General features: G+C 45.4%; 1 protein-coding gene across 2 annotated transcripts in view; it reads left to right on the forward strand.

Moving 5' to 3' along the window:
- Positions 1-24,680, forward strand: part of ELP1 (elongator acetyltransferase complex subunit 1) — a 61,592-nt gene that overhangs the window by 16,169 nt on the left and 20,743 nt on the right. For both annotated transcript variants that reach the window (XM_024560164.4, XM_071221260.1), the window contains 19 exons: positions 1,969-2,199; positions 3,318-3,488; positions 6,620-6,719; positions 8,321-8,503; positions 10,748-10,854; positions 11,155-11,258; positions 15,274-15,327; positions 15,417-15,522; positions 16,346-16,461; positions 16,818-16,891; positions 17,590-17,668; positions 17,762-17,841; positions 18,979-19,116; positions 19,228-19,313; positions 19,606-19,760; positions 20,485-20,608; positions 21,742-21,839; positions 23,290-23,491; positions 23,981-24,042. In XM_024560164.4, the coding sequence (XP_024415932.2) occupies positions 1,969-2,199; positions 3,318-3,488; positions 6,620-6,719; positions 8,321-8,503; positions 10,748-10,854; positions 11,155-11,258; positions 15,274-15,327; positions 15,417-15,522; positions 16,346-16,461; positions 16,818-16,891; positions 17,590-17,668; positions 17,762-17,841; positions 18,979-19,116; positions 19,228-19,313; positions 19,606-19,760; positions 20,485-20,608; positions 21,742-21,839; positions 23,290-23,491; positions 23,981-24,042 (2,270 nt within the window). The remainder of the gene's footprint in view (positions 1-1,968; positions 2,200-3,317; positions 3,489-6,619; positions 6,720-8,320; positions 8,504-10,747; positions 10,855-11,154; positions 11,259-15,273; positions 15,328-15,416; positions 15,523-16,345; positions 16,462-16,817; positions 16,892-17,589; positions 17,669-17,761; positions 17,842-18,978; positions 19,117-19,227; positions 19,314-19,605; positions 19,761-20,484; positions 20,609-21,741; positions 21,840-23,289; positions 23,492-23,980; positions 24,043-24,680) is intronic.

The following is a 24,680-nucleotide window of genomic DNA, read 5'->3' on the forward strand; positions in this document are numbered from 1 at the left end:
TTCCGAGTAGAATTCCTTTTCCTCCGGGAAACCTTTGCTCTTAAGGCTCTTCACTCGTCGGGTGAGACCCACCCACGTTATGGAAGATGGTCTGCTTTATTTAAAGTCACTGATTGCATATGTTAATCACATCTACAGTAGACCCTCCCAGCCACATCTAGACTGCCGTTCAACCGAACAACCTGGCACCGTAGCCTAGCCAAGTAGACACGTAAAACTGACCATTACAGGTCATCGTTACTTCTTACCTGGTATTACTACAGAAAATCAGAACATTGGCCAAAAAGAGTACTACACTGTGGAAGTGAAAAATTGGATTATTTACAAGAATCTTCTCTACACGTTTTAAATTGTGTACATAGGGATTTTTTAGTGTATACGTAGCAGGTGAAACCATTAGAAAATAAAGACAAGAAGGGAAAAGTTAATCCATAACTGTATCACTCTAATAGTCACTATTAAAATTTTCTCGCCTTGCAGATTTTATGTGTTTATCTCATTATAGCCATGATCCCGTTTTTGTTACAGATACAGCTGTGATACGTGCGGTTTTGTAACTACATTTCCACTGTCCCATACATATGTCCATTTCAGATACCCATCTGCATTATTTTCAATTGCTGTGTGATACTCATTTGTGCCAGTTCACTACAGCCCTTTCTGTTAGACATTTTAAAGTTTCGTAATTTCTCATTATCAGCAATAAAGCGCTGAACATTTTTATTCATAAATCTTTTCACTTGCTTGATTATTTCTAAGTGGCTTTCAAACTTTATCAGTAGAACTTTTTATTTAACTCAGATGTTATTTAGGAAGCTCATTCATTTATTCATTCATTCGACCCAGTGGTTTACAGCCCTGGCTACACCTTTAGGAAAAAAAAGCAGAGCCCTTTCTGGGCTCTTCTCAGTGGATTCACGGTGTTGGAATGCAGGGTATTCACCAGTACTCTTTGTTCTCTTCAAAAGGCTCCCGGGTGACTTTTCACATGCAGCCAGGGTTAGAGCCACAGGGCGCCCAGAGCAGGCACTGTGACACGCTCAGGATACGTGTTGCGTGTAGTCTAACTTCCCAACTCACCGCTAGGGCGAAGTGTTGCCATAGGTGGGTTAGAGAACTGGGTTAGATTTGCTATGATCGGTGAATTAAGAATTAGTGAGCAAGGAGGTGTTTATCATCAAGATCTTCATTTACATGTTTCATCTGTTTAATGAAGGTTGGTTTTGATGTGATTAGGTCTTTTTTTCTCTAGCTTTATTGAGATATAATTAATACATAACATTGTGTAAGTTTATGATGTACGGTGTATGGTGTGATACATGTATATATTGTGAAACGCTTACCACAATGAGGTTCTCCTCGCATGATTACCATTTTCATTGTTGTTATGGCAAGAACGTTTAAGATCAACTCTCCTGGCGACTTGCAAGTACCCGATACTGTACTGTGAGCTGCAGGCCCCAGGCTGTGCATTAGGTCCCTGGGACTTACTGTCTTACAACCGAAAGTTTGCGCCCTTTGAGCCACAGCTCCCCATGCTCCCGCCCCTCAGGGTTAGGTCTCACTCTTTTAATACATGTTGAGACAGATCATTGCTTGCTAATGTCCTTGGACAGCTGAATCCTAACTAATACCAGAGAACCTTGCACATAACTGCATGCAAAGCATCTGGGAGAAAACAATAAGCATCTTAAGCTTAATTCAACATAGCGGTGCTAGTCCAGTACTTTTGGATTGAATGCTTTAATACTGTTAATCTGTCAGCTTTCTTTCTTTCTAAAACTTTATGATAAAAACAACTCACTGGAACACTGTCTTGTCCTAGCAGCCTTCCACCCTCATTAATGGAGAGGCTGAGCTGGAAGAGTCATTTGAAGAAGAAAAGATTGCCCCCCACGCCCCTCTAGCAGGTGGGAGGAAGTCTGGCCCTGCGGCCTCTGAGGGCCTTCCTTTCGTTTTCCCTTGCAGTTCAGCTCTGGACTGTTGGGAACTATCACTGGTATCTCAAGCAAAGTCTGCCCTTCAGCGCCTGTGGGAAGAGCAAGATCGTGTCTCTGATGTGGGACCCAGTGACCCCGTACCGACTGCACATTCTCTGTCAGGGCTGGCACTACCTCTGCTATGACTGGCACTGGACAACTGACCGGAGCTCGGGAGATAGTTCCAGTGACATGGCAAATGTGGCTGTCATCGATGGATGTAAGCAGCTGGGGAGGGTGTCGATGAGCCTGGAAGGGGTCCCTGCGCCCGGTGCCTGCTGATGTGGTTTCACTAAAACAGTGGGGACTACTTACTGGGCTGGTTGCTTTGGCTGTTTGGTTTATTTTTCCTTACTTGTTTTGTTTGGATGGGAGAGCCCGTAGGTGGGGCATGTACCCACCTGAGGACCATGGCCCCTCCTCTGTACACCTGCCGCCCATCCAATTCCTCACTGTGCTGCATCCAGTCTTCATGTATTTACTGGTGCAGCCTTCGAGGACACTGAAAATTTTGACCCTGGGTAGAGGGGACTCAATAGTGTTGTGGTTGTGGGGGTGTGAGCCTTGTCGTTTGCCCTGACTGGTTTGTGCTGACCCGGACCCTTGCATCATCCCTGCCCCGCCCCTCCCCCATGTTGCTTTGTTTTCTTTTAAAATACTTGTCGATTACATACCCCTGCAGTGTGTTCGGCTGGAGTCACAGACATCTGTCTACTGTGCATATTGGCTTATTATGAGGTGGAGGGTTTATTGTTTTTGTTTTGGTGAGGGGGAGGAAACTGGGGAGAGCAGTAGCCACCTGAACAGGCAGTTTACTTCTTGCTGATAACAAAAGGAAAAACTTGCTTCTAAGATTGTAGTGTGAGTTGGTGTACTAATTCACGTTCTGTGTGTTCATAACACTGATTTAATAATGAAGTGTTCTGTATAGAGGACTTAATCATGTATGCCCTATTTCCAAGTCCATGCAGAGGGAGGTGCGTTAGGGAATTGAAACGTATTGATTCCCTTACTTTAGTCTGGCTGAGTGGCAGGCCGAAGCTGGAACTCTGACTTCGTCCTAGCCCCTGGCTCCTGAAACCTGCAAGACCAGAGATGGACTTTCAGGCCTGGAGGTGGCAGTAGCCAGATACAGACAGAGTCTGTGATACCTCCTTTCCCCTCTTACATGATATTTAAGCTTATTCATGATAAAAACACCGAAAATTATTTTAAAGAATTGCTTTATATGTCCTACCACCATTATTAGTTAGTTGTACTGCGCTGTTCCGATGCCTCATTTTACAAACTGAACATCCATGGGTATTAACCCTCCTTCTGCTCCTCTCTCACCTGCAGACAGGTTATTGGTGACAGTCTTCCGGCAGAGCGTGGTCCCACCTCCCATGTACACCTACCGCCTGCTGCTCCCACAGCCTGTGAATCAGGTCGCGTTCGCTGCACACCCTCAGAAGAGTAACGACCTCGCGGTCCTCGATGCCAGTAACCAGATTTCTGTTTACAAGTGCGGTATGTTCACAACTGTTAGCACGATGCTCTGCCTCAGGTTCCGCCTCTGAAGAGCAAGTTACAGTTTGGTGTCGCCTTCGCTCTAGCGCTTCTAAAAATTCTGAAGTTTATAATTAATGTTTATATCATCATGACATTTGTTGGGTTGGCCAAAAAGCCCATTATGTTTTTTCCCTATGATGGTCCTAGTAGTGCTTAGTTGTCTTTAACTTCATTTGAGACAGTTTTGTTAGATTGTATTGTGACAGCTTTCCTATCAGCGTGCATTTTTAAAAAAATCAAAATTGGTGAATTTTTGTGCAGCCATTTTAATATTGAAGATGGAAGAAAATATGCAACATTTTCAGCCAATTATGCTTTATTGTTTCAAGAAAGGTAAAAATGCAACTGAAATGCAAAAAACAGTTTGTGCAGTGTACAGAGAAGGTGCTGTGACTGATGGAATGTGTCAGAAGGGTTGCAGTGTTTCTTGGTACTATTAACATTTAGCAAATAATCCTTTGCCGTGGGGCTGTCTTATGCATTGGAAGATGTTTAGCAGCACCCCTGGCCTCTACTGGAAGCCAGTAGTGGGAGATAGCCCACATTCTCAAAATATCCAAATAAATGAAGTTATTGGTGAAAATGAAAATGTGTCTTACTTGACAGAAGAAATATAATGGGCTTTTTGGCCAATCCACTAATAGGCATGTGGAGTTTTAGTTTCACTCTGGATTATAAGAACTACTTCTTTTGCTTTATTGGACTTAAAGACTCAGTTATTTAAAGAATAGCGTTCAACCCTGGAAATAAGATAGCATCTTATTACATCTTTACCGAATTTTACAGCTTCCATTGCCTTTGCCCATGTTCTCAGTTGGTCTCACAGCCTCCCAGGAGCTGAGTCACAGGTGGAGTTCTTTGTCGTAGATGAAGGAACGAAATGCCGGCGGGCTTGCAGCTGCTTGGGCGAGAGCGGGCAGGGATTCCAGCTCAGGGTTCTAGCTTCTCGTTCACTTGTCTCCCACAGCCCCTTTGCTCGGTGTCTAGTTGCTCCTCTGATGGACCAGGTAGCCTGACACCCATGTTTAGTTGTGAGTTCTGTGGTCACATGACGAATCATGCTGGCCAATGGCACTGGTGTCCTTGTTTTCAAATAACTGCTGAATTCTCAGAAATAAACTGTTTAGATGCTGGGAGAGAATAGTCAAGATTAACTGTTTATATTGGAACTCCCTGCTTGCTTACCAGCTTTCCTGTTAATCAACAGCCTACTGTTGATACTAGTACTACAGCGGGTCCTGGTTTGGTCAGAGTCATTGTGTTATAACGTTGATGAGATGCCGCAGGAACTGACCCTTCTTTGTGTCAGTTAGCCTGGGAGGAAATGGACTTTGTTGTGTGCGGTGACACGGAAAGTCACAGAATCTGTTGACGGCATTAAGTGAGGACTGATGTACTTGGATATGACTCCAGCTTCTCTGGTTTTAGTTTCACACTAAAAAATACCATGAAAATCCTCCTTAAACTTTTTATTATTTAATAGCTTTAAAAAATAATCATAACGCATTCATTGTTAAGACAAATCAGAAAAGCCAAAAATTAACTCCTTTTCAAAGTGGATTTTCTATCAACCAGTAATATCAAAAGTAAGTGTGATTGTCTTTATACTTGACTACTGTTGGATATCTTATTGCTGGTTTTATGAGGTTAAAAAGAATCAGATGCAGAGGAGCTTTTGTGGTGCTTACTATGTGATACTAACTTGGGTTTGTGTATCGTTTTACAACATACAGAGTATTTTGTCCTGCATTCACTTAAAAAATAACTGTCTTCATACCGCTCACCCACTTATGGTGTACAATTCTGTGGGTTTCAGTATGTTTACAGAGATTGGCAGCCATGACCCCAGTCGGTTTGGGACATCTTTATTTCTGCAGGATGAAAGCCTGTGGCCCCTGCATCTGCTGTGCTGACACTCACAACTCCCCGGGACCAGACGGGGTGGGTTGAGAGCTCTGCCTTTGGGAGATTTGTCAGGGGTACGTGTATGTGGTAGGCCATGGGTGTGGGCGCAGCCAGGCAGATAGCAGAGCTTCCGGGCAGGAGACGGTGAGAGCTTGAGCCAGGGGAGTGTCTGTAAAAATGGGAGGAAGAGAAAGATCCTACAAATCCAGGAGCTGAAAGCCTTTGAGAAGTTAAGGAGCGTGTTGTAGAGTGTTTGTGCATAAAAGTGTCTGGGAAAAGGCCGTGGGAGTTTTCATTAGAGCATGGGACTTAGAGGTTAGTCTTCACACATGGCGCAGTGTCAGATGAGGGTGCTGGTGCGGATGGCTCATGCGGAGTTGGAGTCGTTGGATGCCAGCGTTGGGCACTGCTCAGTGAGCAGGACGTAGGGAGAGCATGAAGATAAGGGCTGGCAAGGGAAGGTGGCTTTTGCATTTAGCGTGACTAGGAAGCCTGTCTGTGAGGGTGACATTTAAGCAGAGACCTGGAGGGAATTGAAGAGGGAGCCATGCAGACACCTGGGGTCAGAACGTCCAGGCAGAGGACAAAGCAACCGCTAAGGTGCTGGTCGTTTGTAGGAAAGAGCTAGGAGTTCAGGGTGGCAGTGGCAGAGCAGGTGAGGGGAGAGTGGTGGGTGGGGTCATAGAGGTGACAGGAAACAGCTCGAGTCCTTGAAGGATCTGGTGAGATGTTAGTGTTCAATCTGGTGAGGCAGGGAGCCACCTGAGGGAGCTGGGAACCTGAGAGTGTGGTGTTCTGACTCAGTTTTTTAAAGGATTGTACTGGCTGCTATGCGGTGAATAACCTGGATCGAGAGTGGAAGGAGAATGGCTTTTGATCAAGGGTGTGAGGCTGGAGAGAGGCAGTTGTGGGACAGTGGGAGGAAACAGCTCGGGCTGAGAGGGCAGCCCCGCCCCCGTTATTGCTGGGGCAGGTGAGGACTGTGACTAATGCAGTATGAACGGAGGAAGCAGATCTTGGTTAAGCCTGAAAGGCAGGCAGAGATTTAAAAAAGAGACTGAGATGTGATTATTTTCTAGATTGCTTTTTCGGTAAAGTAGTTTGACCACCTAGAACCCCATCGCCTTAGTATTAGAGAAAGGTTTGCAGTTCACCGTGATCGTATTTGCAATTTTGTTTTCTAGGTGATAGTCCCAGTGCGGATCCTACGGTGAAGCTGGGAGCTGTGGGCGAAAATGGGTTTACAGTCTGCCTTGGGCCACCTCATCTGGAAAAGAGATACGAGTAGGTGGTTCTTCACAAGAGCTCCAAGTAGCTGTTCTTCGGAGTAAATGTACCCGTTGTTCCCCTGTAGTGCAGCAAGTAGATACAACACCGGGTGCCGGTTTTTCCGCCTCGCTGGGGAAGCCACTTACTGGTATTCCGAATGTCATGTATGCTGATGGGTGGCAGGAGAGTGCAAGTGATGAACCAGCCTAAGACGCACTCCTCTCAGCAGCCCTTGATTCTCCAGGGAAAGGTGGAGATGAAGGCGACAGGGCAGAGCTGCATTCGTGTGTCAGTGAGGAGTCTAGGTTGTTAACGTACAGCTGACCCCGCGCACCCTCTGTCTGGGCCTCATCCCACACTCCGAAACTGCTGGGTGCTCCCAGGTTGGAAATCCAAAGGCATTTTCCACTGGAAATAGTATTATAAATGATTGGGTATAATTGAATGCCCCTGGAATACTATAGGCATTGTAAAATGACCCAGAAGCCAAATTATTAATTATAATGCCATTTCTGTAAAAATCCAGGATTTCAGTGTATTCTATTTGATGAGCCCATGTTCTTAATAACCTCACTATTCTGTCTCCTGGGAGCTTTTATTCCCAAGTTAATAGGAATAATAAATTGACTAGAACAAATAACTGAATGTTTCTTAAATACATGCAGTATATTTAACAAATGTACAACATATGTGTGTTTTACCTATGTTTGATTTGGAGTCTGCCTGTTTAATGTTTGATAGTTTTCAAGGAACATTGACATGGGTGATTTTATTTCACAGACTTGACACCATGAGAGGACAGAAAGTATAAGGCAATTTAGAATATAGGTTCATGTTTTAGAAATCGAGTCATTCAGAGACAGTTTCGTGAAGGACATGAATACTCGTCGTAATCCTAGAAGAGGGCTAGGTTAGGGTTGGCAGAGGAGGACTGGGAGCATCAGGTGTGGCAGGCAGCAGAGCCCTGTGAGAACCAGCTGGGGGCGCCCCTGCGTGGGGCTGAGTGCAGTGCAGAGACTGAGTCCTGGAGAGCCGAGCGAGGAGGAGGATCGGGCTAGTGACCAGCTCCTTCAGTGTGTGCTGAGGGTTTGCTGCTTCAGTGCAAAGGCAGGAAGTCGCCTTTAGGAGTTCCTGCCTGAGGTGGCAGAAAGTACTCTCCTCTGGTGTTTAAATGTTGTAGAAGGAAGACGTTAGAGGCAGGGAAACTCGCTCTCGAGCTAATGTGAGATGCTTAGGAAAGGACCCGTTCTATGGAGATCCAAGTATCTGCTGCAGCTTGGTTTGTGGGGACAGTGGAGAACCTCTGGGGCTTATTAGCACAGGGTTGACCTGGGGCAAGTGATTTTCTTGTGTGGTCAGTTTCATGAAGTGTTCTCTTCAAATCTTCAAAGACCTTGGAATATAAGAAACAATATTAAGTAAATAGAAAGCGTATTTTAGAGCCAGGCAAATGTTATCTTTGAATTCTTTAGTATTTGAAATCACTTCAGGTTTTGTCCCTCCAAATAATTAGGTGTTGACTGTATACGGGGTGGTTTATTCTTCCTTCATGCAGGAAATTCTCGGTGGTATGAAAAGTTTTACTCACATCTGGACGTTCTCAATATTTAAAACAGAATTCAGTTTGAGAGTAGTGAAGACCAAGAAGGAAATCCACTGAAGCTCAGCTTTCTCACCTGGATCCAAGAAGACGTCTTCCTGGCCGTAAGCCACAGCCAGGCCGGCCCACAGTCTGTCCTTTACCGCCTGGCTGTGGCCCCTGCCGAGACGGATGATGAGCGCGGACAGCTCACTGTCAGGTATTGCGGCCCTTCCGATATTTCGTGTAGTACTAGATGGAGTTACGCTTTGTCTCTATGGGCCTAGGACTTTTGGGGGCTTCAGTGAGCTAAGTTGAGGGGCGGTAGCTTCCTCGTTAGACACGATTAGCAAGCAGTGAAGTCTGGTTTTGCATCATGTGAAAATATAGGCTAAAAATGTATCAAGAAATGGTGGAAAATAGGACAAATACCAGTAGATGAGGCAAAACATTTTAAGATATATTAAAAACAATTTCTTTTTAAGATTTTATTTATTCATTTGTAGAGAGAGGGGAAGAGAGGGACAAAGAGAGGGATAGAAACATGGATGTGAGAGAGAAACCTTGATTGGGTGCCTCTCATGCCCTGCGGGAATCAAACCGGTGGCGACCTTTCACTTTGCAGGACAACACCCAACCAGCTGAGCCACATGGGTCAGGGCGAGATGTGTTAACAATTTTAACTGAACAGACACTTACATCCCAGCGGGCTGCTTGCTAGCCCATGGGAATCAGCCACTCTTCTTACCCTTGGTAGTTATTAAAATCAGTTACAAGGTTATTTCTGTGCGCTGCATTTTGATGTCTGGCCACCTCCTCTTTACATTCTGTTTGGCACTTGAGTCCACTTCCTACTGGAAAGTCTCCTCTGTTTTCTTCGCTGAGATTTCACTGCTTCCTGACCCTGAGTTTCATTTTGATTCCTGGTGGCACCTTTGTCCCAGGTTTTAGTTAGTGAAGGCTGTTTTCTGCATTGCCAGGCCCCGTTGCATGGTAGAGTGGTGTCTGGACAGCTCTGGGAGATCCTCAGGTTTCCAGTGTCACAACTGGGCACCTCGGGCATGCACTGATGGGAATCTCCAGCCTCATTTGTAATTCAAGATCCAGTTAGATGTAACTTCTGAAAAGCTCATTGCAAAATTAGGACCCTTTCCTTGCTGCATACATAAAACATGTCCTGATGCAGGCATTATCTCCGACTCTTTGACTCAGTAATGCTTTATATTTTTAAAAAGCTCTTTGCGAACATGTCTGGATGCAGAAAATGATGTAGCTACATGTAGCACTTAAAGGTAACCAGGGATTTACTTTTGAAAAGCAGAACAATTTCCATTAGAAACGTAAATTACGCCAGTTTCTACTTTTCAAAGTTTAAAATTCTTTGTGGAAGAAAGAGCTAGATGCAGTCATCGCATTTACTGTAAAGGGAATGAGAAGCCACTTAAAATGTATTTCTGTTGCTTTGACTTTTGTTTCTCAAAAAAGACTCTTTTGTTCATGTAAAGTATCAGTATCTTTTGAGGACTATAAAGTCTCACAATTAGCTCTTAGGTCTCAATAGCTTACATTTACCACAGCTTGTGCTTTGTAAAAGGTGCTCTTCTTAGTGCTTCGCCTAAATTAACTCATTTCTCTCTCACAGTACCTCTTCGGAGTCTGTGCTGTTAGCATTTTACAGCCGAGACAGCTAAGGCACAGAGCACTCAAGTGAGTTGCCTGAGGTCACGGGTGAAGCCGGGATCCAGTCCCAGCAAGTCTGGTTCCAGAGTCTGTTCTCTTAACTTACGGATAATTTACCCTCAAAATATCTGGGACTTCTGGGGTATTTTATAGATTGGTTAAGCACTCTGAATGGTGTCAGCATTGGCACCATTCGTTTTTATCACCACCTCTTCCACCGCCTTTAAAACGTGACCAGTGTCTTTTCACGGACTCAGGCAAAAACATAATGGCAGTAGCATGTTGCCCTCTTCCCGTGAATGAAGACCTGCAGACTCCATGAGTGCATATGGTAGCGAAAGAGAGTGCTCTGCTCTCCTACAGACTCACTGCTTGGTTAGTGCAGTTTATGTTTTAAGAAGACAAATAGTATCGGTACCGGGCATACCCAATGAAGGCGATAAATTATAAGTTGCGATAAGTTACAACAACTTGCTGCCAGAATGGGAGGGATGTCTTCCCACTGTAGACACCTGGCTTGTTTGTAGTGTGGAAAATAGTGTGATATGACAGGCGTTACTTTATGTGGGCTTGCAATCGCAATGGTTTATCATTGCGTGTGTGTGCACAGTGCTGTGTGTGTATGTGTTGTGTGTCTATTGTACTGAAATAAACAGCAGCACCAAAAGGAAATCGCCTGTTTCTTTTTCTGTTTTGCAAAACGTGAAATGTTTAGTGAAATGTCACTACCTTTGAGAAACATGGCCTGTTCACATCCCCTTCCTCCCTCTTTTTACTTTGTCAGTTCATCCATGACAGTGGATGGGGTCATAATCAGCCTGTGTTGCAGTTCCAAGACCAAGTCAGTGGCGTTACAGCTGGCTGGTGGCCAGATACTTAAGTACCTTTGGGGTGAGTATCAAAATGTTAGGAAAGCATGTTCATGATTTATATGCAAGTTCAACTCTTGAAAACATGACTTGTATCTTATCTATGCCACACTGATTATTAGAGCTTTTAACTACTCGGGAAAACCCTAAGCTGTGGCTTGGAATTGACATGTGTTTTCCCCCACTCTTTTCTCTCGTAATGAACTGGAGTACCCTAATGAGTTTCCAGAATATATTTGGAAAGTGATCCAAATTGCATGTTAAGTGTCTTAGCAAGTTTGATGTGACAGTTTTTTACAAACCTCACCTGCCAATCCTGCAGAGTCCCCCTCCGTGGCTGTTGAATCCTGGAAGAACCCAGCTGGCTTTCCTGTTCGCTTTCCTTATCCGTGCACGCAGACTGAATTGGCCTTGGTTGGAGGGGAGGTAAGTGAACTCAGGGCAGAGAAACTTAGCAGCTAAGGCAGTGACCCAGGATCTGATAGCATTAGGTGGGAAGAGTCTGGGCTTTGGAAGTGCACCTGGGTCTCACTAAATCTTAAGGCAACAATGAGAAGTTACCCATTTTCCTGAGCCTCAGCCTTTTCATCTGTGAAATGGGATTAAGAGATTGACTGGCTTGCAGTAGTTAGTTGATTCCTTTCCTTGGAGGTATAAATTTACAAATAGAAGACTGCGATAATGTTCTTAATGGCATCCCAGGTGGGTCTAAATATGTAGCCACAGTGGAGAACTACTGAATTTTGCCAGACCTTTTATTCAGAAATGACTTGTGGACTTCCGGTCAAGATGGTGGCATAGGTAAACAAGCTCGCCTCCTCACACAACCACATCAAAATTACAACTAAAATATAGAACAACCATCACTCAAAACCATCAGAAATCGAGTTGAATGTAAGTCTCACAACTACGGAATTAAAGAAACCACATTCATCCAGACTGGTAGGAGGGGCAGAGACATGGAAGGGGCTAGTCCCACATCCTTGTGTGGTGGATAAAAATTTGGGAGGGATACCTCAAGAGTGAGGAGTCCTAGCCCCACAGCAGGCCCCTCAGCCCAGGGTTCCAATGTCAAGGAGGCAAGTCCCCATAACTACTGTCCGCAAAAACCAGTGGGGATTGGATTGGTGGAAGAAACTTCTGGAGTTCCAAGAAGTTCCCCTTAAAGAACCCACACTCGGACTTGTTCCCTCTGAGCTGCAACACCAGGGTAGCAGCTTGGAAGGCACCAGTGGTGTACAGGGAGAAACCGAAGTGTCTGGTGTCAAGATGAGAGCTGGGGAACAATTTTCTTCTAGACAGAAAAGTGAGCAGAGGCCAAAGTCCCTTTTCTGACCTTTCCCACCATAGGGCCACAGAACTGGCAGGCTGATGCCATACCTGATATTCTGTCAACCTGGCTAACTGTTCGACCCACTCTGGAGGTCCCCAGACACTCAGTCCCATCCAATTTATGGGCCCACCCAAGCTTTTCCATATGAATGGCTGGTCTTGGCTTCACAACTCCTAAATCCTCTCAAACAAACAACAGCCAGCCTCAGTGAGCCTCCAGCCACTCTTGCTAAGTGGCCCCAGGCCAGGCACTAGCACCAACCAGCCTAGATTCACAGTTTGGCTTCACCTGGGAATCTGCACGCCCAGCACAAGTAGCAGCCATTTCAGATTGCTCTACAGCTCAGGCAGGGTGGCCACAGGCAAAACACAAGTGGGGGTGACCTTGGCCTATACCACCCAGCAAACCCCAGGGCGTGCACACCCAGTGGACAGCCAGAGACCACATCAGAGCACCACCACCCTGCTGCCACAGCTCATCGCCCATGGAGGGCGGAGGTTGGTGGACAGTGGTTACAGCCAGTCCTTGTAGCTGACTGGCCTGGGTTGCCCTATTTGCCTTTGGGAAAAATGTTTAGGCAGGATTGACTTGAGAATTATAGTTAACCTTCTATGCATCCACTGTTTAGTGAGCACCTACTCTGTGCCTGTCCCCATGATGGCCATGTTTAGCACAAGGAGAGCAATGCATCTGCTGTGTTCTGGGCAGAGCAGACCACTTGAGGAACAGCGGATTCCACTGGGGGTAGAGGGTCACATCACTGGCAAACTCAAGCGTATCCAGAGGGAACCCAGGATGGTACATGTCTGGGCCACACCCTTATCTCACATTTTTCAACACTTAAGGCCTAAAGGTGGGCCTCCAGGGTGTGGGAGATGTCCTGTTTTGATCTAACTAGAGTCCTTTGCCTCCCTATTCTGGTAACCAGTTACCCTGCTTTGTAGAGAAGCTGCTGCTTCCCCTTTCCTGTGATCCTGGAAGGGCTCTCAACTATGGTACTGTGACTTCCAGCCACAGGGACCAATCGTGACCTATAGCAGACCAACCAGAGCCCTTCCCAGGGGCTTTTGTCTTTTTCCCTTTGGCTTGTGAGTTAAAGGATATGTTTGCAGAGATGGTGGCACTCATGTGTCCAGCCATATGGAAGAACTTGAAACAATTAATCACACACACAAATGGAAGACAAGCTGAGAAGTGAGAGACGGAGTGTAACTGGAGCAAAGACAGTCAGGCATCACTAAACGACAGGGAAACATTCTGAGAATTTCATCGTCAGGCAGTTCCACTGTGCGAACATCACAGAGCGCACTCGCACCCAAGTCGAGCACAAGAGAAAATGAGGCAATCAAGAGACAAGGCAAACAGACGTAGGAGGCTGCTGCCGGCACAACACGGCATGCTGATCTACAGCAAACTCTTATACGTAGCCAGAGTACACTCTAAAATGACAATAGAAAGTATAGTGAATATATAAACCAGTAACTGAGCCGTTTACTACCATTATCAACTACTATGCACTTTACATAATTGTGCGTGCTGTACTTTTATACCACTGGCAGGGCAGTAGGTTTGTCAATATCAGCATCACCACAGGACACATAATATGTTGCACTACCACATGAAGAGAGCTACAATGTTAATAGACAATAGAAATTTTCAGTTCCGGTGGTCGGTGGTCACAGCCAAACCTTGCAGCTGACTGGCCTGGGTAAAATCTGCCAACAGCAACCAAGAGGAGGGTGTACTGGACCCACACAAAGGGCACATCTCAAGTACGCAGCCTGGGTGACAGGGGAGGCTGTGCCACTGGACCCTACAGGACACCTACTGCATTAGGCCACACTACCAATACATGGAGTCAAAGCAGCTCTACCTAATACGTAGAAACACACAGAGAGAGATTGCCAAAATGAGGAGACAAAGAAACATGGCCCGAATGAAAGAACAGATCAAAGCTCCAAAAAAAGTACTAAACAAAATGGAGATAAGCAATCTATCAGATGCAGAGTTCAAAACACTGTTTATAAGGATGCTCAAGGAACTTGATGAGGTCCTCAACAGCATAAAAGATTCAGTCAGAAATGAAGGATTCACTAATTGCAATAAAAACCAATGTATAGGGAAACAGCGGTAGAGTGGGTGAAGCCGAGAATCAAATCAATGTTTTGGAACATAAGCAAACAACATCCAATCAGAACAAGAAATAACAAGAATCCAAAAATGGGATAGAGTAAGCAGCCTCTAGGACAACTGTAAGAGGTCCGACGTTCACATCGTAGAAAAGAAGTGAGTTACCTACAGGGGAATTCCCATAAGACTGTCAGCTGATTTCTCTGAAGAAACTTTGCATCTAGAAGGGATTGGCAAGAAATATTCAAAGTCATGAAGAGCAGGGGACCTACAGCCAAGATTGCTCTACCCAGCAAAGCTATCATTTAGAATTGAAGGGCAAAGAGCTTCCCAGACAAGAAAAAACTAAAGGAGTTCATCATCACCAAACCGTTAATATATGAAATATTAAAGGGACTTATTTAAGACAAAGAAGATCAAAACTATGAATAATAAAATGGCAAAATATATATATATCAACAATTGAATCTAAAAAAAACATAGGCAAACAAGAACAGAGACAGAATCATGGACGTGGAGAGCATTCTGATGGTTGCCAGATGGAAGTGGGCTGTGGGGGAATGGGCAGTACAAATTGGTGGTTACAGAATAGCCATGGGGATGTAAAGTGCAGTATAGGAAATTGAGTAGCCAAAGAACTTATACGTATGACCCATGGACATGAACAATGATGGGGAGATTACCTGTGGGAGTGGGGTGTGCTAGGTGGAGAGGGGCAAAGGGGGAAAAATCAGGACAAGGGCATAATCAATAAAATATCATTTAAATAAACCAGAGAAAAGAAATGACAGGACTTGGTGCTGAATTATATGGCATTGTACTCCACTTAGAACAGGACCAACCACATATTTTGTATCTATATTCTCTCCTGAATACAGAAATTTAGATGTGAAATCACAGTAGAAATGTGTAATAGAAAAGTTAGGTTTAACTAGCTTGGTTCGAATTGTGTGTAATTTCAATTTTATTTCTTTGCAGGAATGTGTCCTTGGTCTGACTGACAGGTGTCGCTTTTTCATCAATGACAATGAGGTATAAAGGCTCGGTTTGGTCCTGGATCCTTTTCAGTGCTGCCCCAAGTAATAACGCGGTTTCCCCTTGCTCCCCTTGCTTCGTTGTAGGTTGCTTCAAATATCACGTCGTTTGCAGTATATGATGAGTTTTTACTGTTGACAACTCATTCTCATACCTGCCAGTGTTTTTGCCTGAGAGATGCCTCATTTAAAAGTAAGTTTTCAGTGTAGAAAATAGAAAATAGTCCCTCTTTGTGTATCTTTTTTCCTCTGAAGTCTCGATGACTTTCAAGTCCTTCAGCTTCTCTGGCTTTGGGTCCTGGAGGCCTAGACTGGGGAGAGCCGTTGGAGTTCAGTTACTTCATCCCTAATCTCGACACAGCACCTCAGTCGAATCATTCTGCCCCAGTTAGCAAAGACTTCCAGAGCAGGCAGTCCTGCCTTTAGCAGCATATTCTGAAGTTAAACAAGAAGTTTTCAGGAAATTTTAGTATATAACTAATTTAATATTTTACTTTGAGTTACCAGTAAGTACCAAACTGGCAATGTGCTCTAACTTTATAATCTTTGTAACCTCACTGTGGCCACCCTCCACTGTACCATCTGAAGGGCGCAATGTGGTGGTTTTGTAGGAAATTGGCTCCATTTGGTTTTCTTCTATTCCATGCTCACACCCTGTGAGTGCGCGTTTTCCTTATTCTAAAAACCTCCACTTATTTTCTTTGCTTCTGCCTTGGAAATGGAATCACTCACTGGTATGATTATAGTGCTGAGAAACAGGGGAGCTCCCCAGTGTTCCCTGTGTTTCCCAGATCAGTTGGTAAGTTGTGGATGTGAATGGGCACGAAGGCTCTGTGAGGGAGGGCACATTCAAGGGATGAGGCTGTGTATCAGAAAGTCCTGTGGTCTTGAAGTGAAGTGGGAGAGCAACGGGGCCTGGTCCTTAACGGCCCTCTTCTGTTTCGGATGACGTGCCGTCAGTGAGGGCTGGCTTGTCCTGACGGTGGTTCCGAAGGCCTAGCCACCCGTGTCTTCAGCATTACAGGCAAGTCTGAGCAGCAGTGACGTGTCCACCGGGGAAACGCTGCGGAAGGTGGAGAGGGGCTCGCGCATTGTCACTGTCGTGCCCCAGGACACGAAGCTGGTGTTGCAGGTAAGTGGGCTTTTCAGGCTGTGTTTCTGATTGTCCTCGCAGTCGGGGCCGGACAGCGCTCGCAGGTGGTGGTGCAGGCTCTCCCCGTTCGCAGTGATGTATTCTAGGCCTTGCCTTGCTAGGTTCTCTGTTAGCTTTATGCAGAGGGGTGTTCATTCAGGCTCTGCCTGGTCAGGCTAATAGGGAGGCTTTTCTGGAGAGGGGCGCTAAATACTGAGCACGAGTGGACTCTGCTAAAAGTCTGAATTACAGCGTCGTGGTGGTTCGCTGTGCGGTTAGGTGAAGTTCTGTATCCTGGGTAGTTACGTGTTTTCCATTTAATTAAAAAATTGTTACTTTGATGTTCTTATTTTAAGATGCCAAGGGGAAACTTGGAAGTTGTTCATCATCGAGCCCTGGTTTTAGCTCAGATTCGGAAGTGGTTGGACAAGTGAGTACTATGTATATGAGTAGTTAGCTTGTTCTGACTTACTGTATGTGAGGACAATAAGTATTCTTTTAAAGTGTTTAAAACCTAAGTCTGGAAAACATTCATTACAGATGTCAACCAGGTTATCAGAGCACTTTTTATTCACACTTGCATTTTAATTCCGTATGGTGTAGTAGACATTTCTAGCGGAAAGAATTGCGAAGCTCATCATGTAAGTCGGGCTTCCTAGCCTCAGGGGTCCCGGGGGGCTTTAGATGGCCTGTGAGCCCGGGGAAGTGGGGCACCGAACCGTGTCTGTGTGTTTGTCTAGGCAAGAGGCCCGAGGCTTCCAGAGTTCCCGGGGACCAGTGACCCCCCAAGGGCCTGAGCCACTGTTAGGAGAGCAGCCTTCCCGTGCCCGAATCTGTGTGGGGGAAGCTGGGTTATTTTGTTGAAAACCGAAGTAGCCCTAAATTCCGTGATGGTTTTCTTTTGTATGTATGTGGGGGTGTTGTCCTCAGCCTGCCACCCTACCGTTTAGGACGGCAAGTGAACTTGGTACCTGTTTTCGTCTGTGATTTCGGAGTTGAAATCCATTAGCAGTTGTTTGGCACTTGGGCTGTAACCTAATTAGAACTTGCTCGTATCGTAATGAACATGTGCTGGGTCTAGGGAGCCTAGTTCTTATGAAATGCCTTTTCTGTCGGTTCTCTTCGCAGGCTGATGTTTAAAGAAGCGTTTGAGTGCATGAGAAAACTGAGAATTAATCTCAATCTGATTCACGATCACAACCCGAAGGTAACTTTTTGTGTCTGCTCTTGGCCTTTGCTTACTTTACACTTGAACTAATGCAATCTGAACTAAAACATTTTGCCCTTTTTTTTTGGTTAGGTATTTCTTGAAAATGTGGAGGATTTCATAAAACAGATAGATTCTGTAAATCACATTAATTTGTTTTTCACAGAATTGAAGTAAGTATTTTGAATAATTTGTATCGTATCTATAATTTTCTCTTTTAGTTAAGGAAATCAGTTAACCAGAGGAGAAAAATTAGTATGTTGTATTTTTTTTATCACTGTAACTCTTAAATGCCATATGTACTGGATTTTTGCTGTGTCCTTTTTAAAAAACAGTCAATTTAAAACTAAAACTTTAAAGTAAATAGGTCAGAATATCGTTTAACTTCATTTTTAGGTGGACATATAAGACTATTTTTTTGTCTTATGAAATTAAAATAAAATGGTGTCTTCTTATGTCTGCATTGACTTTTTCTCCAACTTTTTAATGAGAAATTTTAAATCAATAGACAGTTGGGAGAGTTATCACATGAGCATCTTATACCTCCATCCAGATTCTAGAATTTGTTTTTCTATACTTGCTTTATCGCTATTTACTATCAGTTCATTATCATCTATTTTTAGAAAAATTTCAAGGTAATTGTAGGCATCAGTCCACCTTATCTCTCAGTATTTCACTTTGCTTAGCGTTACCTAGAGCGTGTCATTTGGGTGCAGGGCCCCCTCCGCAGGTCATAGTTACAGTGAATGCACAGGTCAGCAAGTGTGCCGTTCAGGGAGTTTTGACAGATGTAACTTCGTGTAGCCTGAACCCCTTCCAAGAGAACGTTTCCTTCATCTCAGAAAGTTTCCCTGGTCCCTTCTCAGTCAGTCCCTGGCCCCTAGGCCACCACTTTTTTGCGTTTTTCACCGTAGGTGAGTTTTACGAGTTCAAGAACTTTATATAAATGGATTCATAGTGTATTTAATTTTCTGTGTAAATAAAACTTCTTTCACTTAGTGTATTTTGCACATAATCACGAGTTCATCTTGTTTATCACTCAGTAGTACGCACTGGTATAAATACACTACGGTTGTTTTGTTCATTCCCCTATTGATGGACACCCGGCCTGCCCCTCGTTTGGGGCTACCTGGATAAAACATCAGAATGTTAGTTCTCAATAAGCTTCTCCATTTTTACCTTATATGAGTAATTTTACAACTGAACTGTTTTCCAGAAGCTATTTTTATGTATTATCTCCTCAGGACACCCGGGTTTATGTGTGTAGTTTGAGAGCAGATAGTGACCTTTTACCACACACGTGTTCTTAGGGAAGAAGACGTCACGAAGACCATGTACCCTCCGCCAGTCCCAGGCCCCGGGCAGCCGTCCAGGGGCCCCGAGGGGAGCAAAGTGGACCTTGTCTGCGATGCCATGAGAGCGGCCATGGAGAGCATAGACCCTCACAAGTACGTGTGCTGCCGCCGGCCGGCATCTTCTGCCCAACAGAAGCACGCAGTTGTCCTTCCTCTGCTCGTTCATCCTCCTCATTCCGGTGGTGGTCTTGCTTATTACCTCAGGTTCCTCCTGTCGATACTCACCTCTCACGTGAAGAAATCCACCCCAGAACTGGAAGTCGTGCTGCAGAAGATCCACGAGCTTCAAGGTAGAGACGCGGTCACAGAGAGCGTGTGCAGCGGGGCCTTGATGGCCACCAGTCTTCCAGTCTTTGGGTGGCCGCACTGACCAGGGCCAGGGCCGCTGCACCGATTCCACCTGTGGCCTCTGGGTTGCCGTTTTAAGACCTGTGTGATTTGTTTGAGTTCTGCCCCCAGAGCATGTGCAAAAGGGTCAAAAGCGTGTATGTGCTAGAGAATGTGTTACTCTGTCTTTCTGGTTTTGTTGTTGGGTGTGTGGGTTTCCCCCACATGGTTCTGTTCTCTTGTTTTCTGACACAGGGACAGGAAGTGCTCCCCCTGATCCCAATGCTGTGAGTGCTGAAGAGGCCCTGAAGTACCTGCTGCTGCTGGTAGACGTGAATGAGTTATACGATCATTCTCTTGGGACCTACGACTTCGATTTGGTCCTCATGGTGGCTGAGAAGTCCCAGAAGGTATGTGGACTTGCTGCTTTGCTGTCCTTTTGGTTCTTGCTTAGGCAGTCGTGGTAGCACGAATGCCCACTCCTGGCAGTGCAGCACCCTACTCCGTGTCGGCCTGTGAGGACAGGCCTGGCAGCAGGTCTGTGAGCCGCCGGGGCCCACGCTTCCAGCGCCATTCTCTGCCACAGTTCCATGGGTATCAAAGTCTTTGGATTGCTGGGTTGAGCAAGTGAAATAAAACTACTTGGTTATTTTTAAGGTTGCAGGCATATGTGTGAACAAATTCTCCTCTTACAAAGAAACATAACGAATGGTCCTGGATGGTATGGCCCAGTGGATTGAGCACCAGCCTGTGAACTGAGGGATCGCTGGTTTGATTTCTGGTCAGGGCACATCTCTGGGTTGCAGGCCAGGTCCCTGGTGGGGGGGCATGTGAGAAGTGGCCGCACATTGATGTTTCTCTCCCTCTCTTTCTCCCTCCTTCCCCCTCTCTAAAAATAAATTAATAAAATCTTTTTTTTAAAAAAAGTGGGACAAATTAATGTTTCTGTCTTTTTCTCTGTCCCCTCTTCCTTTCTCTCTCTAAAATAAATAAGCAAAAAATAATAATATATTGACATGGTACATATTCTTAAAATTATGTAGTTTTGGACTTACTGCTATAATTATTTATTTTTATTTTTGTAAGTGTAATCACAAGCAATAAAGTTCTCCTACTTAAAATTTTTTTTCTTAGGATCCCAAAGAATATCTTCCATTTCTTAATACACTGAAGAAAATGGAAACGAATTATCAGCGGTTCACCATAGACAAATACCTGAAACGGTATGAAAAAGCCATTGGCCACCTCAGCAAATGTGGTAAGTGTGAGGATTAGTATGTTTATTTCTGCTTTAAATTTCCTTTGGAACTAGGCAGGCTATAAGTTAATGTATTAGTTTGTTTACTTATTTATTTTTAAAGATTTTATTTATTTATTTTTAGAGAGAGGGAAAGGGGGACAAAGAGGAGAGAAACATCAGTGTGTGGTTGCCTCTTACGTGCCCCCTTACTGGGACCTGGCCCTCAACCCAGGCATGTGCCCTTACTGGGAATCGAACCAGCGACCCTTTGGCGCTCAGGCTGGCTCTCAGTCCACTGAGCCACACCAGCCAGGGCTAAAATATTATTAGTTTAGACATAGACTGATTACAATTTCCACTCCTGAAAACTTTAACAGTTGCCTACATGCACCTCATTCTAGGTGTTCTGAGAAGCTGAGGGTAAAGCAAGTGCCTTTTAAAGAGCTGAGGAGCTCTGCAGCCAAGACGACACAGCAGATCTTTTTTAGGTCTTTTTTCAGTTCAGTGTCTCAAAATCAAAACTGGTTGATAATTCACTCTTCTCATGGTGTTGGCAAACACCTGAGGGTAACCTGGCTTGTCCAGAGTGAGATGCGAGTGCCCACCGGCGGCGCCCTGAAAGCCACAATTTCAGTTGTCAGTGATGGAGTGGAAGCAGCACAGTGCCAGCCCCTGACCCGTGCTGGGGCCTCTGGCTTCAGCAAGTGTGATTCTCTCCTGCGGGCTGAGACGGGACAAGGGAGGGTCAGTCACCTGGGGAGCTGGTTAAGCATTCAGCCTCTGGCTCCCTTGGAAAATCTGATGCAGTTGGTTTGGGTTGGACTCGGGCATGTGTCTATTTAATAAGCTCCCCAGGTGATTATTATTAAGAAGTAGGTTGAACAAACTGTGCTGGATGGTCGTTTGTGTGGGGCAGTGAAAAAAAACTTTTTTAAGTAGAACTGTAATCCCAATCAGTGCTTCTAATACCTCAGAATCTGCAGTGGTGTTCATTGAAATTCCAGTTCCTGGATTCTGTTCTCTAGATCCTTTGATTACGCAGGTCTTATGAAGGTCCCTTGTTGATTTTGTTTAGGGACCATTGGTAAAACTGAAATCCTTTCTGCTTCCGAAGTCTTAAGCTCGTGTGTGTACGAATCTTCTTTCTGCAGGACCCGAGTACTTCCCGGAATGCTTAAACTTAGTCAAAGATAAAAACTTGTATAACGAAGCTCTGAAGTTATACCCACCAAACTCGCAGCAGTACAAGGTGTGTGGTGAACAGAACGAGGCTCTCCTGGTTCTGGTTTGCGCCTTAGTCGGAGGGGGGTGGGGGTCTTGAGTCCCTAGCACTGTCCCTGGTGTCTGGGTTCATCTTCAGACGAATTAGCCTCACCTTGAACTTCTTATCTGACCTGTTCTTCGTCTGAACCAGTTTCCCAGGCCGGAAAGCTAGGCGTGGTCCCAGGTTCCTCATGAGGAATACCCCCAGCAGCTTCCACGTGGGGCTCCCTGTCTCCACCCCCTCCTGCAGCGCAGCCTCACTGCTGCATAGCTGATCATCCTGGAAAGTGCAGGTCTTTCTCATGTATTTCAGGATAAAGGGAGAACATTTGGTTTGTCTGTTTAAACGAACATCTGTTTAGCTTTCCTTACACATCAGGTACTTGGCCGGTAGGCTACACATACTATGTAATTCTCACGAAAACGAGATGGGTGGTATGCACAACTTACAGATGAGGACACACCTTGCCTACAGACCAGGGCTGTGAAGTGGCTGACCCAGGACCTGGAGCCCACGCTCCAGGCCACCAAGCTCACCAGCTCACCAAGCCACCCTCAGCGCCACCTCCAGTTGCCTGCAGATTGCACACATCTTTCTGTGATCGGGCCCCTGACTGCTTCTCTAGCATCAGCTGCCTCTGCCAGCCCTCTGCCTTCCCCTTCCGTTAGCCCCACTTGTCTGTCAACACGCTCAGGTCTCCCCCGCCAAAAGCTGGTCCTGGGTGAGGTTCCGAACGCTGACCTCCCAGACTACCTTGTTCTTAAACGTGGTGGCATTTATCAAACTGGGGGTTTGCTGATCTGTCTCTCCCACCAGCCAGCGGACTTCCTAAGGGCAAAGACTCAGTGTTACATTCCTTCTGTGTCCCTGCCTAACACTGAGAATTTGGGAAACAGAGAATTTGGCCAGTGGCTGCCTCTGCTCTCATTTTCATCGTCTGCTCCTTCCCCCTGTGCTCTCTCTGCTTCGCTCGCACCAGCCTTCTCGCGCATTCCATCCTGTGTGTTCCATACATGTTCCATACACATTCCTGCAGTTTGGCCACGGAGCCTTCTGTGCTCCCGGCCCAGAACACTCCCTAAGTCTTCCCGCGGCTTATTCTCCTCGCAGCTCGCTGCCTTTACCACTGTAAGTCCTTTCTCTGTTGCCACAAGAGCAGGCACTTGGTGGTGGTCCTTGTTATTGTTTGGTTTTATTTTTTGATTGCAGTATCATTCTCACTGCCCTGAATAGTGTCCAGTAATTACTTGTTGAGTGAATAAATGACACATCCTCAGTAAGGTTTTGAATGGCAGAATATCTGAATTCACTGAGCAGCCATAGAGTTTTCCTAAGTGATTCAAGAGTTTCAAGTACAGTGACTAATGCAGCTGGAAGTGGAGATTTAAAAAGTGGATGTCACCTTTCCTTACTACCCTCCCATCTCTCATCACAGGATATCAGCATTGCCTATGGGGAACACCTGATGCAGGAGCACCGCTATGAGCCAGCGGGGCTGGTGTTTGCCCGCTGTGGTGCCCACGAGAAAGCGCTTGATGCCTTTCTGGCTGCTGGCAGCTGGCAGCAGGCGCTCTGCGTGGCAGCCCAGCTTTCCCTGAGCCAAGACCAGCTGGCCGGCCTCGGCAGAGTTCTGGCAGGTAGGCACTGTCACTGAGGTTCTCCAAAATGAGACCTCCGAAGGTTGCTTTCTTTCTTTTCTTTTCTTCCTTTCCTTCGTTTCCTTTCCTTCCTTCCTTCCTTCCTTCCTTCCTTCCTCTTCCTCTTCCTCTTCCTCTCAGAGAATTCACAAAGTGCATAGTTTGATACCCAATAAAGACATATTAATGGTCTTCATCAAAAGAATCTGTTTAACTTTGTTTTTCCCAGTGCTTCCCAAACTTACGTAATCTGAGAGTGGTTTTTTGGTACTGCCTTTTACTATCCTATGGAACGGTCTTAGCACTTTGGAAAATGTTGTTTTAAAGCAGTTGGATTTGGAAGTATACACTGTAGAGCTCAATCTCCAATTTGTACTGAGACCATTTTTATTTAAACAACACTACCAAAAACCACTTCACCTGGAGTTCGGTGATACTGCTGTTCTTAGTGGGCCAGCCGTGGTCAAACACTTTATGGTGTCTTTGCAGGGAAGCTGGTTGAGCAGAGGAAGCACAACGAGGCAGCCACAGTACTGGAACAGTACACCCAGGTAAGTGTAGTCCCTCCCTCGAAAAACTACCCCAGTTAACAAGCGAGGACTTCTAGTTGCACCTAAGGACCATGAAAATTAAAATACCGTTGAGTAATTAGGCAGTTCAGAGACGGTTTGCCCGACAGGTCCTCCGTCTTGCTGACTTGACTTGGAAGTCTGAATCCGGGGTGTCTCCGCGTAGGTCTGGTGAGGCGGGGCAGCAAAGAGCTCTGCTGCAGTGTGTACTAGGGGCTTGACCTTGGTACTGAGCACTGCATCTAATCTCAGGGAAGTTATTCCTTGTATGTGAACTTGCCAAAGTGGGAAGAAATGAGACGGGCCGTTCTAAAACAAGGTGACTGAACTTTAAATACTTTTTTGGCTTTTACACCCATTCTCTCTGTTGAAAAGATTTCTTTCACCTCAGGTAGCTTAATGGGTTCTGATTTTTTTCAGCAGATTATAAAGATAAGTACTTCCACCAGCTTTGCTAGACTTGCAGGATTTATTGTGAAAATAATAAAACCGTGGACTGACACTGGCACGGACTAGCAGGACACATGGACAAGTTGACCCTAGAGTTGGTTGCCTCCTCAATTGTTGGCCTTTGATGCGACGGTGTTTTTACAGTTGTTAGCGGTGGGCACGTTTTCATA

This window comes from Desmodus rotundus, chromosome 1 (genome assembly GCF_022682495.2).
Source record: "Desmodus rotundus isolate HL8 chromosome 1, HLdesRot8A.1, whole genome shotgun sequence".
Lineage (NCBI taxonomy): Eukaryota > Metazoa > Chordata > Mammalia > Chiroptera > Phyllostomidae > Desmodus > Desmodus rotundus.